Genomic DNA, 16,569 nt, shown 5'->3' on the forward strand with positions numbered 1-16,569 from the left:
TCAGTGGAGTCACTGTTGGTCTAAGAAAACAGTTTTTAAAATCATAGTTTTTAAAAGATGCAAAGGTACATTCTACTAAATCTGATCGTTTAGGCTGTTGGGACTTTTATATGTTAACATAAGCAGACAGTAAAGATGATGCCCAAAAATACACAAAAAAGAGCAAAACTATCTGATCATCATCTGCAACGTGTCAAAACAAAAACACTGCTGAGAAAAAAAAAAAAGAAAGAAAAAAAAGGAAGTACTTATAAAGGCAAAGGATAAACTGAGATCTTTCATTCAAATGTTTCATTTCTGAGAAGACCAGACGCTTCTTGCCACTTTCTCAGCTGCAGGCTCCCTGTTCAATGATAAGACAGGCTAGAAGTCTCTCGCATATATTTTCAAAGAGTTTATTTTATTTGCAATTTGCTTCTGAACTGCATCTAGTAGCTGTCAGTGGGAAAAACAACATCTGTAGTGAACAGGGCCTAAGTGAGTTGAAGCAAGGAGAAACAGGAGGTCTACAGAGTGTTTTAAGGATGGGAGTGAGCCTGGAAAAAGGAATGGTGAAAACACAATACAGGCATATTGGTAACTTGATCTTAATTATTTATCTTGTCTGTTTACAGAGCTTCCAAAGTTCACAGGAAGTATATCTACACCAAAGGAAATCACACAGTGTTATTTCTACTATTGGCACCTAACTCAGTGCAAGAAAAAACAAACATGTGCTCTAATGTCTAGTGACTAGAAAGATTAAATATGAATCAACTCCCATTTTTAAGAAGGTCTGAGAGACTCCTACATATGACACCAAAATGACAGAGCTCATTATCAGTTTTCACCATAGTCTACAATTTTAAATCAACAGAAGCAAAATTTAAGTGTTCAAACATCACTCATTTGCCATAAATACAGTTCAAGAATTTAAAAAACAGAGGACTACAAAGAGTCTCGAAGTTACATAACTGCAAACATCACCAGGTAGGACAGTACAGAAATCCTACCGTAATTCCTTTCCTATTCTTTACGTTAAAGGAATTTAAAGAATTACCAAGCAGTTACTGTCTGTATTGTGCCTTTTCCCACAAACCCATTCTGAAAAGTCTAGGCTGATTAGGTTCAGATAATACCTACTGCTTTCTTGGTTATTTGCTTCTTGCTGGATGCAGTGGAAAAAACTGTCACGTAACAGAAACACCATGTGTCCATTTCAGCCTTGTTGAGATGAACACATCTTTTTTTGGCTATCTCACCCGCATATATTCACCAAAAACTCCCAAAAAGAAACAAAACCCCCTTGTACCAGATGCGATGTTCTCCTTAACAGATTATCTTATTAAACTCCCCCAGTTTCTCCCAAACTAGGATGAGTTACAGTACTTTATGTTTGTGTTTGTTCGATTCTAGAAAGATCGTCACCACATCCAGTACCTGATCTCTTACTGACGTTCACTAGTTCATAAAAAAAATCCAAGGCAGATAAGGACCCCATCTGCTAACTAAAGTTTTACTCAGTAATATTACTCTCAGGGTCCAGCATTGTTTGGAAAAGGAAAAATAACGGACTGGCTGCTCATTCCTTTTCAAACATATAAAATTGGTGGCATAGGTACAATCCCTGAGCAATTAACACTGCAAACTGTGTTTTCCTACATCACAGTTGCTGCTTCAGAAACAAAATTTACAGAGATGAATAAAGTGATTTAATTTGCCTAGCACCACTCTAGATTAAGATACAGCTAACCTGGAAAATACAGGAGAAACTTCCCTCACAGTGTAAGGACAAAAAAACTCCTGTAAACTCCTATAAAACCAACACAAAATGTCAAGTAGGAACTCAGCAGTGCCTGCTGCTGAGCAGATAAATGCACCACACAGACCTGGCCTGAGCTGGGGGCAGCATGGACACATTTAAAGAAGATTCAAAGCTGTGCAGGACACTGTTCTAGAAAGCCAGAGCAGTATATTCTAAACCACAGGTTGACAACAGCTGTATCTGTTACCCTCCGACTTCTAAATTCTTGATAATTTTTAAGCTTTCTTTATTTTTTAAATGGTTATGCAGTGTCACCTAATACAGTCTCAGTCAGCAATCACATCTGCATAAATCTTTAAATTCCGGATATCAGACCTTTTCAAAAAGTCACACAAACCCCTGAAACTGTACATGAACAAAGTTACAGGGAAGGAAAAGCCAAGCTGCACAGTACAATAGAATGGTAGGTCCACATGGCAACACAAGAAACATTAACAGTGCAAAAGGACACAGTAGCCAAAAAAAAACCAGAAAGAAAAAAAGAAAATCCAAGATTGCACAAAGCCTCAAGCACCAGCCATTGCGTCAGTTCAAACTCAGAGAAAAACTGCAATCATGGGTCACAGATTCCTCAGCCATTGTCTGCCTACTTTTAAACTGAGATTAATTTGCGCCCTCAGCTCTGACACAACATCAATTCTATGGAAGCCTGGTTAAACCAACCCATGATTTTTTTCCTTTAATGTTAAAATGTACAGATCTAAATTATTGTATATTTGAAAATATCAGATGAAAGTCAAGAAAGCTATAGGCTGAATATCACAACTCCTGAGCTTCAGTGGCAAATCCATGCTGCTTCTCAGAGAGTTTCTCTTTGGACAAGCTAATAAAGAAACCATATCCTAGGCTTTGAGACTACCACCTTTGTAACCTCCCTGCTGCTTGGGGTCAATCAGCAACACCTGTCGACCTTCTTACGTACACTGAAGATACACGTTACTACAACCTGTTGCACGTTCCCCTGGCTTAAGCTTTGCTTGTGGATGCTAAGTTTAATTCTTGGAGTCTGGCTTATCTAGCAGGGAATACTGCTTCTCTCCAGCTTGAAGGTTGGCACCCTCCTGATGAACAGGAAAACACTACATCAATACCCTTCCACATGATGAGGCACCCCATGTAAAATGTGCTCTTTCCTCCAAGAAAACAACTGTGTAGCTGCTCAGATATCTTTTAAATGTGTTCATTTCAACGTAATAAAGCAACTAATCTCACACCTGTACAAGAATTAAGCAGGTACATCATCTTTATGTGCTGCTAGTGCTCCTACTCAGGACTCTTCCTCTCACATGAACTACCACAAACTGCTACAAAAAGTTCATGTTACTCTGCATCATGGCAAATTTTCCTTCAACGGGACCTGAAGTGTGAATACACAAATAGATATTATAAGGGATCTTCGGTAATGTCCAGACATTCAACATTCTGTAGGTGAACAGGGAAAGAAAATAGGAATAGACTTATCCATAGCTAACAGAGAAGAGAGTGAGACCGAAGAGCATTCTCCAGTTTAAGAACATCAGAAAGAAAAGATGACCAACAGGACTAAATACAAGTATGTAGATTTGTAAGGATTTTTTAAAAGCTGGGTGAAAAGGGGTCAAGATCTGAAATCAGAAGACATTGTACTTTGTTTCGTAGCAAATCCTATGAGAAAAAAGCAGACCAAGTACTTTTATTTATTAAAGGCATGGAATTAGGATATGGAGTCAATGTTCAAAAGATCAAGAGCTCATTCTGGCTTTTGTGAATTCCGCATAAATAAAAAGTAAAATTGAAAAGCAACACTATGTGATTCAGGGATTAAACAGATTTATTGCATTTGCTACTTATTAAAATTTTTATGCCAAGATTCAATTCAAAGGCTTTTTATCAGCTGAAAGCCGTATGTGACTTTCTTTCCTACAAGATCTTTTATTCCAGTCTGAGCTGATAAATAGCTTGTTGGTAAACCAAATCTCTCTGAAATGGAAAATTTTTCCCACTTAGGCTCAAGATGTCATACTCAAAGGCATAAATATTACTAGACCACAAATTCCAAAACTCCAAATGGAGTTATAAAATGAGAATTAAAATTGCAGGCACAGGGGGAGAAATTTGACAAATGGTGGCTTTGAATAAATTCCAGAAAAATGTTTTGTCAGTTTTGTGCTGTGAACAATTAAATGAACTTCGAACATGGTTTGGACTTAGCCTGGCTCGTACAGAAGTTTTAGTTCAGTAGCACAAAAGTCTGAACAGAAACACACCACAGGAGTCTTCTGCAGGAATTTCTGATCAGCACAGGACCAAATTATTTTCCAGTGGCTGATCCCTTAAGTCTTTGAGAAGCTGGGCCAGATACTTAAAAAAACATGCCATCCCATCCCAGATTATATGGAGATCAACATATTCTTAGCACAAAGTGAATAAATTATTAAAGAGACACACATCAACTCATGCTGCAGCTAGAATCACATTTAGAATCATAGAATAGTTAGGGTTGGAGGGGACCTTAAAGGTCCAGTTCCAACACCGCTGCCATGGGCAGGGACACCTCCCACCAGGTCAGGCTGCCCAAGGCCCCATCCAGCCTGGCCTTGAACATTTCCAGGGATGGGGCAGCCACAACTTCCCTTGGCAACCTGTGCCAGTGCCTCACCACTCTCGTGGTGAAGAAATTCTTCCTTATGTCTAGCCTAAATCTGCCCCTCTCCAGTTCACACCCATTGCCCCTCATCCTATCACTACAAGCCTTTTTTCCAAAGTCCCTCCCCAGCTTTCTTGTACACCCCCTCCAGGTTCTGGAAGGTTGCTATCAGGTCTTCTTGGATCCTTCTCTTCTCCAGGCTAAACAAACCCAACTGTCTCAGCCTGTCCTCAGAGCAGATGTGCTCCAGCCCTCTGATCTTTGTAGCCTTCCTCTGGACCCGTTCCAACAGCTCCATATCCTTCTTACCTTGGGGATTCCAAAACTGGAAACAGTGCTCCAGATGAGGTCTCACAAGAGAGGAATAGAGGGGCAGATTCCCCCCCCTCGACCTGCTGGCCATGCTTCTTTTGATGCAGCCCAGGATACGGTTGGCCTTATGGGCTGCGAACGCATGTTGCCAGCTGATGACAAGCTTCTCATCAATGAGCACCCCCAAGTCCTTCTCTGCAGGGCTGCTCTCAATCACATCATCCCCATCCTTTACTGAAACTGAGGACTGCGCAAACCCAGGTGTAGGACCTTGCACTTGGCCTTGTTGAACCTCATGAGGTTTGCACAGGCCCACTTCTCCAGCTTGTCCAGCTCTCTCTGGATGACATCCCAGTGTGGCAACTGCACCACTCAGCTTGGTGTCATCTGCAAACTTGCTGAGGGTGCACTCAACCTCACTGTCTGTATCATTGATGAAGATATTAAACAACACTGGTTCCAGTACGGACTCCTGAGGGACACCACTTGTCACGGATTTCCATCTGGACTTTGAGCCATTGAGCACTACTCTCTGAATATGACCATCCAACCAGTTTCTTATTCACTGAATGGTCCACCCATCAAATCCAGATCTCTCCAATTCAGAGAGAAGGATGTTGTGGGGGACTGTGTCAAAGGCTTTACAGAAGTCCAGAATGATCACATGCATTGTTTTTCCCATGTCCACTGCTGCAGTTACCCCGTCATAGAAAGCCACCAAGTTGGTCAGACAGGACTTGCCTCTGGTGAAGCCATGCTGGCTGCCATTAATCACCCTCCTGTCCTCAACATCCTTTAGCATAGCTTCTAGGAGGCTCTGTTCCATGATCTTCCGAAGGCACAGAGGTGAGGCTGACAGATCGGTAGTTCCCAGGGTTGTTCCACCTTCCCTGACTTCCAGTCCTAACTGAATTATAGCTTTGATCTAAGCATTTATGCACCCAGTTGTATAAATAGCCTTTTTCTACACAGCTGAACTGTATTTTTTTACGCTAGAAAACAGATTTACCCATAGCAAATTAAAGTCTACAGTAAAAGCGCATTTGCATTACTTGACTGTATAAACGCAGCTAAAGTCAGACCTCTCTTGATCGTGATTACTATCTCTGCTATTTACAGAGCATTCAGGAACGCAAGCAGGGACGTTCATACATTCAGGTACCAGGCAGGAGCTCCAAGAATGTCAGAGGCTGACTATTCATCTCAGTAATTTGTTCCTTTATGAGTAGCTATAAACCAAATTATATCCTAAATTCCTGTTCTTAAAATATCATACTAGAGCTACACAGGAATAAATGCATTCTTCAGGAAAAGATTACCTTGATTATGTAGTCACATAGTATATTTGGAAAGGCATTAGATTTTATTGCATTCACTGAGTAATTCTGAAAGTGAAAATATATTAAACTAACATACATATAGTTTGTATTCATACTTAAGGAATGGCTCTGAAACTAGGATTTAAATATTCACACTTGAAAATAAAAGCAGCAAAACAAATTCATATATTTGGGGGGACAGAAGAAATCCTCATTGCCAGAAATTAGGAAAATATTCCAGGACATGTCTGAAAAATAATCTTATCAGTACTGCCAAACACCTGAGATTTTATCTTCATGGCTCAATAATCTAGCCAATAACACACCTTCCTTTCAAATCAGAAATAAATTACCAGTGAGGCTGGAGTCCTTTCTACCTTCTGAGGAGAAAAATGTTCCAGAGCCACCCTGCTTCCCCCATATCTCCCATACACCTACAAGTAGGTGGAAACTGGGCAGGGTGGGTGAGGGAAAGGTAGATTTTTCATGAAGGAAAAAGCACTTGTCAAAACTACATATCATTACTACTTTTTTTTTTTTTAAAGTTAGTCTTGTACTGTGCACTTTCCATAAGATCCATGCAATTGCAAACAATTTTAAAACTATGATGGCAACCATCCATCAGATACCAGGGATTTACAGTGTTGTATGTACTGTTTCTAAATGAGTAACTGAAACATTTAAAATAAATTAAAAAAAAAAAGAAAATCCACGTCAATTTATTGGTATGTAGGTGTAAGAATCTCCAGAAACAGAACACAAAATTATAAAATTATGTTAACATATTAAGGCTTTTTGGCACATATTTTGAGAGTTACATTCCTTTCCATTTCTTAAGAGGTCCTATTTTAGAAATACATCCAAGAGTCACAAAAACAACTGCTTGATTTTCATGTGTCTCCTCCACCTGTAACACAATAGGCTTCTGTGGCCATGAGACCCTACTGAGTAGCACAGGGTTGTAGGAAAGCGAACTGGAGAGGGTTTTATTGCCAGAGGCAACTTTCATCTTGGTTAGGATGGCTCACTGTGTAGCCACTCTACTAAAGCTGCTGATGAACCCTTTGTTTTCCCATGGTCTCCTAGACACTCCTTCCGTTCAAAGAGAGAAATATTTTTCACCACCTCCTTGATTAAACCACATCTCCACAGAGCAAGCTGATAAGCTTTCCAGTACTTCAGAGGCACCCTGAATAGGTGCTGGTCTGAACTTGTTTGCTCATTTACAGGTAGTGCCTGACACATGAGGAGCCACCACAAGAAAGTGCATCACTGCTGGACTTTTGGAGGTGCTGTGGGCTTTACCCATTGGTCAGCAGAGGCAGCAGATATGCAGATGTCTGCCCTGGAATGGCTCTGGCTTAAAGATGCATTTCCAGTACAAATCTTGTATCTCACACCGTGAAAGATGCACCACATTCAACATCTCTGCATACCCTCAGCCTGGTGGAGACACCAGTCCCACACTGACTCCAGGCTGTCTTCATAAACTGCCCAAGAACCAGAGCAGTCGTTCAAGTTTGTGAAGCAGCTTTTTCAGCAATGTCAGCACGATCAAAGTCTAGAACTAGATCCAGAAGAAGCAAAGTGATATATAAGCAGGCACAGATTTTAATCAGTGAGCTATTCTGAAGCTTCTGCAATGTCTCACATGAAATTATAATAAATGCATTAAAACTCATTAAGTGTCACAATATTGAGCATACTGCATATCCTTTCAGCATTGCTTCATTATCATATTTTCTCTTCTTATTTTAAGGGCTACAACTAATTTGCTAAGTCATTACGCTTTTAAAAAAGCCAGTTTATAGCATCTCTCAGCATTAGCAACTGAGCAATTTTGGCAACTCTAAATTAGAAGAGAGCAAAGCAGCAGTGACTGTGCCTCCTTTATTCCAACATCATTATACTGACCCATGAAGAATGAGAAAGTCCTCACCAAGGACATCAATTTATGCTCAATGTTCATCCTGTGTTTGAAATAGTGAGAAAAAACCCCCCACTGTTCAGTGAATACTAAATGGTCTCAAAATTAACAGTGAGTTTTAAGACAATGCTGTGCTTCACGGAAGCAATGAAAAGTTACATGAACTGTTCTTCAAATGTAAAGTTGAAGTACTCTTTCTATTAAAAAGAAAAGGTGAAAAAAGAGAGGTGTTTTCTACCTGAAAAAGATCACAGTATCACTTCAAGTCAAGGGACATAAAACAAGTCAAACATAAATTATTTCATATCTTCTTACTCCACAAAAAAAAAAAAAAAGTAGCAGAAACAAAGAAAATACCTGGCTATTTATTTTGCTCACATTTACGCAAAGATGATAACTGTAATGACTGAGCTACAGATTTTCTGGTTTTTTTTTACAAAACCAAACGTTGCTGAGTCTTCTTGTTTTAAATCCTTCGCACATTGTGACTGTGGCTAATGCTGTCTACTACATTTTGGAGTAGCGCTGATAAAATATGGACTAAACTGAGAGTGATTAATTAAAGTAAGACATGAAAAATGCACCTAATACAAACACACCTAAACAGCATGCTACCACACAGAGCTTAGCAAGACCAAACCAAGTCACTGTTCTCTGCATTTTAAGGTCTACACAAGAGAATGAGATACATTTCCTTATTGCACATATTCTTCTTATGTGTTAGAAATATTGCCATGAAGAGAAAACAAACAAACAAGCAAAAAAACCCCAACAGAATAAAACCCCCAATCTATTATCATTTTAGGGAAATTCCTGTGTTTGGGAGTTCTGCTGCTGCAGAGACTGAGGTTACCCTGGCTAATGTTTTAGGACTAGAAAATGTCTCCAACTTGCAATTTAATTGCAATTCACTCTGCATCATTTGGTTTGTTCCTGATTTTGTGTTGGAGTGGTTGCTGGAGTCCTGTTCAATCCAGTCCTGCAAGCCGAAAAGATATTTGCAGACTGCCAGCTTCCAGGGAAATTAGTCTTAGGGATAAATAAGTAAAATAGAAACAAAACCTACCAAACTTTATTATATTGGAATGAAGACCTTTAAGAAACTGATTACTCCTACTCGAAGATGAGTATGGATAAATCAAACAGCACATCCTGGTATGATTTTTATTTTTCTTCCACTCGTTCTCCATCTCTCAGTGTGTCTTTCCATGCTGACTTCCCAGAGCTAGGATGAGCCTTCAGACAAATTCTGTCCTCTGGTTTGTGTTTTCCATCCCGACTCAGGATGAAAATGCTTCCTAATTTCTCCCTGAAAGGAGAAATGGTGAAAGGTCTTCATCAGTTTAAACCCAACTTTGGGAGCTTTGCATCACTGTCCTAATGTTAGTGAAGATTTATTTTCTTTTTTTGCCACATTCAGGATGCTTCTGGAACATCCTAATGAGATGAATGGGCATTGGTGATCCAATTGTTTTGTTGATTATAAACACAGAAAAGATGGAAAAAGCAAAACAAATTCATACAGATTTTAAAGCTCGAGATGTCCCTGTTTAGCCTGCCAGCAATGGAGAATGTACAACAACAAGATTATATAAAAACTAATCATATTGGAATTTCATTATCCCTAATGTTTCCCTGTTGACTCACTTTTTCTTTTTTAATCTGACCTCTAGCTATGTTTCTCAACTGGAGCCAACAACAGCTACAATACTGAGCTCTGGCTATCACTGAGTGAGAAGCCCTTACCTCCCCACACCACCTCACTGCTCTTCCCATTTCTTGATGATCAGGTTTCACTTTGGAGATAAAAGGTACTACCTGCTAACAGATCTTTTCTGCTGAGAATACGTCATATGAAAGAGAAGGGCCAAACACCTCTATCTCTTAACCTTCATTCACTCACTCATCAACTTCATTTTCTCATCTCTTTGCATAAGCACAGAAGCATTCTGCATGCATGCATCCTTTAAAATAAATAATCAATGAGCCAATAAAGCTGTGGTATTATACCACGGACAGGCTTTTATAATGTCTCACTACTTAGCAAAAAGGCAAAAAATTCTTTTTCTTCAATGATGACAGCAGGATCCACAAAACCAGTAAAAGGCATGGAAGAGGATGACATGGAAGGACAAAGTGATTTAGAAAAAAGATGCACTGTTTGCAATTTATTATCGTGTTGTTTATGGTTTCCATGACAAAGTAGATGTTGCAAGATACCAAACAGAGGTATAATGAGCAAATCTCTTGAAACACAGATTATAGGATTTCGCCACAATCTTGAGTAAGTCGAAGCAGAAAAAAACCTGAAGCTGGGAAGAGTGTAATCAATTAAGGAACACAACAGAGGAGTAATTTCAGGAAAGTGCATCAGGAAGGAAGGCAGATAGGTGGAGAGAGTGATGCTTTCCACCACACAAAACAAAGGAGAAGGAAGCTTAAGAATAGAAGCACGTTCTTTTTAAACCTCATTCAAGGAAACCAGGAGTGGAAGGAAATATGAATCCTCACAACCAACTTGGTATGTGCTCTTACTATAGACTCCTCTCGGTAAAAGCAAACAGAAAGAGAAGGCGCCTTGAGAGGCAAGTGGAGACCCTGAAAAAACACAACCCAGCTCCACCACTCGGAGTAACTCAGAAGCACTTGTCAAACATCAGCAGAGCAAGATGCAAGCTGGAGGCCTCCAGAGCAAACTAGCCCTCAGAGTGAGAGAAGAAATTGCCAGTGTCCACTGTTTGAAGTGGTGATATGGACACCACTGACATGTCCTTGCAAAGTTAAATCCAGAACTTAAAACCAGAAAAATCTTGCACATGTGGTTTGTTTTGTGGTTTGTTCCACAAAACTTACTTAACAAGTCCTCCATCACACACACTCATTAACTTCAATATAACTTAAGCTGTCTAGAGGGAGTAAAAAGAAAACTGAAGACTGACGTTTCTCTTGTTTATCTCTTTCTGTTTACAGCTGAGATTATTTTCTCATTAGTTTTGTGATAAATGACTTCACATTTTTCACTACTTTCAATAACATCGTGAGCCAGGGTTTTTGCACAGAAACAGAAAACAATGTTCAAAAAACCATTAAAAAGTAAAAACATTCATAAGAGAATTCGCTACGGAAAATTTCTACTTACAGTAATATACATGACTAAAATGATCATAGCAAATAATCTGCAGAGTGGTCCTTCTGCCTGTTTGCTAACAGAGAATAAACTTATTAACATGTATTTGGAATTGCTTAATAAACACCTTCTCCAAACAAATTTACAAAGATTCTGAAGACAAACTGCCTGGTGTAAATATCAAGCTGTTTCCCTTTTCATTCATACTGTGACACTGATAATTGAAGAGATTTATTTATATCTATATCTTATCTATTAAGAAAGATTTTTTACTGATGATTAAACAATAAAGACTTGAGAACATGAGAAATAAAGACAAGTAAATCTACAGATATATTAAACATTAAACTAATTTGTATATAAATTAAAGACTGTTCATTTCTTGAATTTCTACTTACATACTTTATATGTAAGTATTAATATTGACCATAGGACATCCTCTGCTTTTAACTTGACTTACTGCTGTTCCTACACTAAGTTATGAAAGCTAGATTTGAAATGACTCATTGCACTGTTATTTCATTGTCTTTTCACAGGCAAAACCTTTACAGCATTTCCTGAGTTTAATGGGGGAAAAAAAAATATGGAGAGAAATAATTTGAGTCAGTGTTTCTTAAAAAGATCTGGAAAAAAATCATAAAACTTCAGCTAGCATTGTAACACAGACTGCATCATAGATAGCTGCACCACTGACGATCAGTAGAAGCCGTAACTCCTCAGTCACTGATGTTAAGCCAGTGTTTTAGCAGCTCCATCACAGTAAAAATTCAGTCTGGGTCAGACACAAGCACATTTCTGTCACATTAACCAGAGCACATAGTATGAGGTTACCTGCTCTACACTAACTCCAAAAATGAAAGATGCTCCCTGATTCGGCCTGAAATTTGGTGGTGATGTTAGCTCTTCAAATATTTGTTAACAAACTTAGATTAGTATGTTACTTTCTGATACATCCGTGGTAGTTTGTAGTATCCCTGCTGCCACCTTAACTCCATGACCAAAGTAATGATTCAGGAGAAGACAGGTAGTACATAATCCAACAGCCAGAAGCTGAAAACAGCACCCACTGAGTTTTGAAATGAGACACTGATTTTCATCAGTGAGTATAACTAACCACTTGCCAAATACTGCACTGACCATTCCTCTACATAAATTAAACTCTGACTTCCTTTAAAGTATAAAGAGACATATGCACTCCCTTAACTGCTTTCCTTTGTTTTGTTGTTTGCCCCTTCTACAGAGACACATTTTTTTCCAGCAAATCTTTGAGCCCACTTACAAGAAGTTTGATGTCCTTATTAGCTCTTTGTGTTCGTCTTGGAAACAGTCTACAGTGATCCATAGGCCACAGGCTGAAACCTACTTCTCTAATATATCCACAAGTACTGATTACTGCAAGGAACTTAACTACCCATATTGACTATGAAGTCAGATGACATGCTCAAGCAGTCCTCTGCTCATCACTAAATCTGAATAAAAGAATCAAAGAAACTAAAGCATCTCATGAATTCCAAAAGAATAAATCCCAGCTGCGTACCTTCTCCTGCTTACTTAATACAACTGGTATGTCTCCAGCAGTAAGGTTTCCAACTTTTGGTGATAAGGAATGATCTCAGTTTTATTTGCTGGCAGTTCTTCACAGTGTATTTCTCCTTTTCTTCCACTGCCTCAAACAGCTCCTCCTTTCCTTGTTCATGCCTGACACACTCATCGTATTCACGTGCCTTTAATCACTCCCTACCTCAACTACTGAGCTCTTTAGTTGCTCCTACTAATCAATCCTTTGAGCTTTCTTCATTTCTTCCCTGAACTCATTAGTTTGCTAGAAACTTTCAGGCCAAAACATGCCCAGCTAAGAGCTCTCATTACAAATTAATCTCAGTGTTAGCAAAATATGCAGACAATTTTCGGTTTGGACAAAGAGTTGTAGATTAAAACTCCCTAAAACACAGGAAAGTTCGATTCCCTCTTTTGAGCTTTCACTAGTAATTACAGTGATGACCCTGAAACGTGTGGCAAACATGCAGAAAGCAGCCTTGTAGGAAGAGGGAAAAGAAATCAACTGCTTGAAATAAAAAAAGGGATCAAATTTTGCTTGCAGTTACATAAGGGTAACTGCAAACTTCAGAGCATGGTCTGATGCTACTCACTTAACTTCTGTCTTTTCCTGGCAGAAGCAGTCCAGCATCACAGCAAAGTTATTCCAACAGTCAAACCTTGAACACCTTTCAAAAATGTCTCTCTTGCTGATGGAAAAATGGTTTATAAAGAAAAAGTTTGAAGTCAAGATTATAGACCAAATAAGACTATAATATATATACACACACACATATATATATATAAACTTGTCCGTGGCAACATATATACATAAAGGTCATTTTCTAATATTTTTATTTGGGAAAACTGAAAGCAGTATAAGAAATCAAGCTGTTAAAAGACTGAAAACAGACCTTTTTGTTGCCACTAGACATGACAAAAAGGGCGCTGTTTTTCCTAGGCTCTTAATCAAATAAACAACAGCCTTCCTAGTCAATAACGTATAACACAAAAACTACAGATAATTGACTAAAAGACATCTTGCTTAAAAGTATGCTCAATCACTACTTTGGATGTGGAACAGCTGATGGATGGAGATCCAATAACCAATTCTGCTGCAAGTACACAGTCTTACTGTTCCTTTCCCTAATTATGAGGGGTGATAGAAGCTACAGTCACCCTTTCCACTGAAGACTCAAGCCATTTGGCCTCCAGCTCCCCCAAGAAACACAAAAATCACTACACTCTGTCTCCTACATATTTCAGGAGACACCTCTGTTTCCTTCATTCCATCTTGACATGAGGAAAACACACTGGGAGGCTGGGAGACCAATGTGAAAGCAGCCACTGTTTTGATGTCTGTGAAAGAACAAACCCTCACACTGCGTTACTGAGATTTACAACAGCTCATGTTCTCCAAAATGCAAGGCACCGCTCCAGAAAGTAATTAATTTGGAAGTAAGTGTTTCCACCACAACAGGAACAGTTGTAAACATGCAGAAAAAAAGTTTTGCTAATAGTCTTCCATCACAGTCACTACTCTTCTGGTTTTAATAAGGCAGATGGTTGGTTTATGCTGCCGTTCAAACAAAATGATTGACAGAAAAGCCTAATCACCGTTTCATGATGTGACCAGACCCACAGCATTGGAGCAGCTTCTCAGACAGCAGGCTCTCTGCTCTGTCACCCATACCTCCTGCAGCCCAGCAGGACTGCAGGTGTGTGGGAGAACAGCCAGCCAGGCAGGATTTGCACAGCATGCTTCAGCAATGCTTCCCATGCCTGCAAATCCACTGCAAAACAGTCACGTCTGAACGCTGAGCAGGATGTAAGACGTTGGAATAAAGTCACACGTGAGAACCAAGCTATCAGGAGAGAAAATGGGCAGCACTGTTTTGGAAAATGTTTAAAAAAGAAAAAAAAAAAAGAGAGAGATACCTAAGCTTCCACATCTTTTCTGAACTACATAAGACTCAGGTGTCTGCTATTCATGACAACTTCAGAAACTTGAGATTGCTTGAGAAATGCTTACACAAAACTGCAAGAGTTATGAAGCATAAGCAAGCTTCCCCTCTTAAATCAAACTGGTGAGTTCTCAGATTTCAATATGACACATTTATTACAGGCTTACAGTAATGTCTATATGCCCAACAGCGAGAATGTGAAACTTAAAGAGTTTGTAATGTTTCACTGAAATTCCACTTGCTGATTAACAAAAGAGCATCTCCAGCTAGCAGCATGTCTATTAGCCAATTAAAACCACACCGATCCTCTAAGAAATACAGCCTCCTCATAGACCACCCATACCTGTAAACCCACTCAGGGAAGGGCCTCAGAAAAAAAAGATGATGTTTCACAAGCAATACGATTGTTCCACCCTTTAAAACTCATGGCAAACCAAAAATTTTTCATTAATACTTCTTTAAAGCCTGGAAAATATATGTAAATTTGGATGACGCTCTTAGTCGTTTGGTTTAGTTTTGGGTAGTCCTGCGGGGGCAGGGAGTTGGACTCAATCGTTATGGGTCCCTTCCAACTTGAGATATTCTATGATCCTATGATGTGCTTCAACACGCATATACACACACATATATGTATAATAAGACACGTGTGTACACAGAGTTTATGTACATATGCATCCAAGCAATGTTTTTTGACATTATTATGTACATTATGGACAACATGACCAAAGACCATCTTCAGGGCTTTCTTGGTTCTTCTTGTAGGACAAATCCCAAGCACAGCAACAAGGCTGTGATGCCACTGTTCTCTTTCCTCTCCGCAGATGACAAAAAGGGGTACAGAGAACGCTGGAGAGATTTCCCCGTCTATTCAGCCACACCTGAGTTTCAGTGTTGACCTAGAACAGCACTCAGCATCTTCACAGAGACCAACTTCCTGCCGTTCCTACACCTGCAGGTCTGGGTAATTAATAGTCAGTGCATTAGTCCAATTAGTTTCAAATTAAATCTTTTAAAAACTCACTGAAAATTACAGTGTCTAAGCCATGCTAATTAAATATTGAAGTAATAAGTGGAATGCACAAAGGATTTAAAGGTATTTACTGGAACTCATTAATTGGAATTGTGAACTTCTGCTTGACCCTTAATTTTTCTTTTACACATTTAGGCTGTGTAAAATATGTATAAATGTATGAATATGTAAGGCACAGCTAGTAAAATTGGCTTTATAAAGATTCCCTTACAAAAAACACATCAGTGAAACTTTTTCTAACATGTCAAAAAAAGCTTTTTTGCTGTGTAACTAATGCAGAAAAAAATATATTTGACAATATAGAAACACTATATTATGTGTGCACAATATATAGTAGAAAAGCACTCCTCCAAAACTAGTATAATAATTCTTCTCACAATAATCTGAATGTATGCGATATAACAGTAGCTCACAAGCAGAGAGTGAGGAGTATAGATGATGAATAATGAACCAGAAGGGTAATTCAACAATAAGCAGAGAAACAGTGAGGATAAAAACACCAGCGAAAGCAGAAGATGGGATGCATTTTTTTTCATAAATATTTACGGCATCAGTGATGATCATTACACTGGCTGGTGACTCAGCAAAGGAAGAAGAATTAGATTGTGGTATTTTTTGTCATCATGTCAAGGGAAATCCTGTCCAAACAGCAGACTTCCAGGTGCTCTGCTCCTACTGTTCTGTGTTCCACAGGTCTGTGCACCACCAGCTTCTCCCCTTCTTGCTCCAGCAGCTGGGCAAGAGGCAGCATGTGGAGTAAGCAGATTCTAACGCAGCTGTCCGACTGTCCATTTTATTTTAGGAAACTAAGCTAAAACACATTACAACTTCATAACACCAGTTCTCAGTGCCCCTCTCCCTCCCAACAACCACCACTGCAGCACAGGTAACACCAGTGTTATTTCGTTGCAGGTAAAACTCTGC

The 16,569-nt window shown here is 39.1% G+C and overlaps 1 protein-coding gene across 3 annotated transcripts in view; it reads right to left on the reverse strand.

Moving 5' to 3' along the window:
- Positions 1-16,569, reverse strand: part of LOC104057514 (probable acyl-CoA dehydrogenase 6) — an 82,508-nt gene that overhangs the window by 33,015 nt on the left and 32,924 nt on the right. The window contains exon 1 of one of the 3 annotated variants that reach the window (XM_054059890.1): positions 9,055-9,201. The exons of the other annotated variants lie outside the window; for them this stretch is intronic. Within the exon in view, the coding sequence (XP_053915865.1) occupies positions 9,055-9,178 (124 nt within the window). The 5' untranslated portion in view covers positions 9,179-9,201. Of the gene's footprint in view, positions 1-9,054; positions 9,202-16,569 lie in introns of those variants that run through there. 3 annotated transcript variants of the gene reach the window in all.

Source organism: Cuculus canorus, chromosome 2 (genome assembly GCF_017976375.1).
Source record: "Cuculus canorus isolate bCucCan1 chromosome 2, bCucCan1.pri, whole genome shotgun sequence".
NCBI classification, from domain to species: Eukaryota; Metazoa; Chordata; class Aves; order Cuculiformes; family Cuculidae; genus Cuculus; species Cuculus canorus.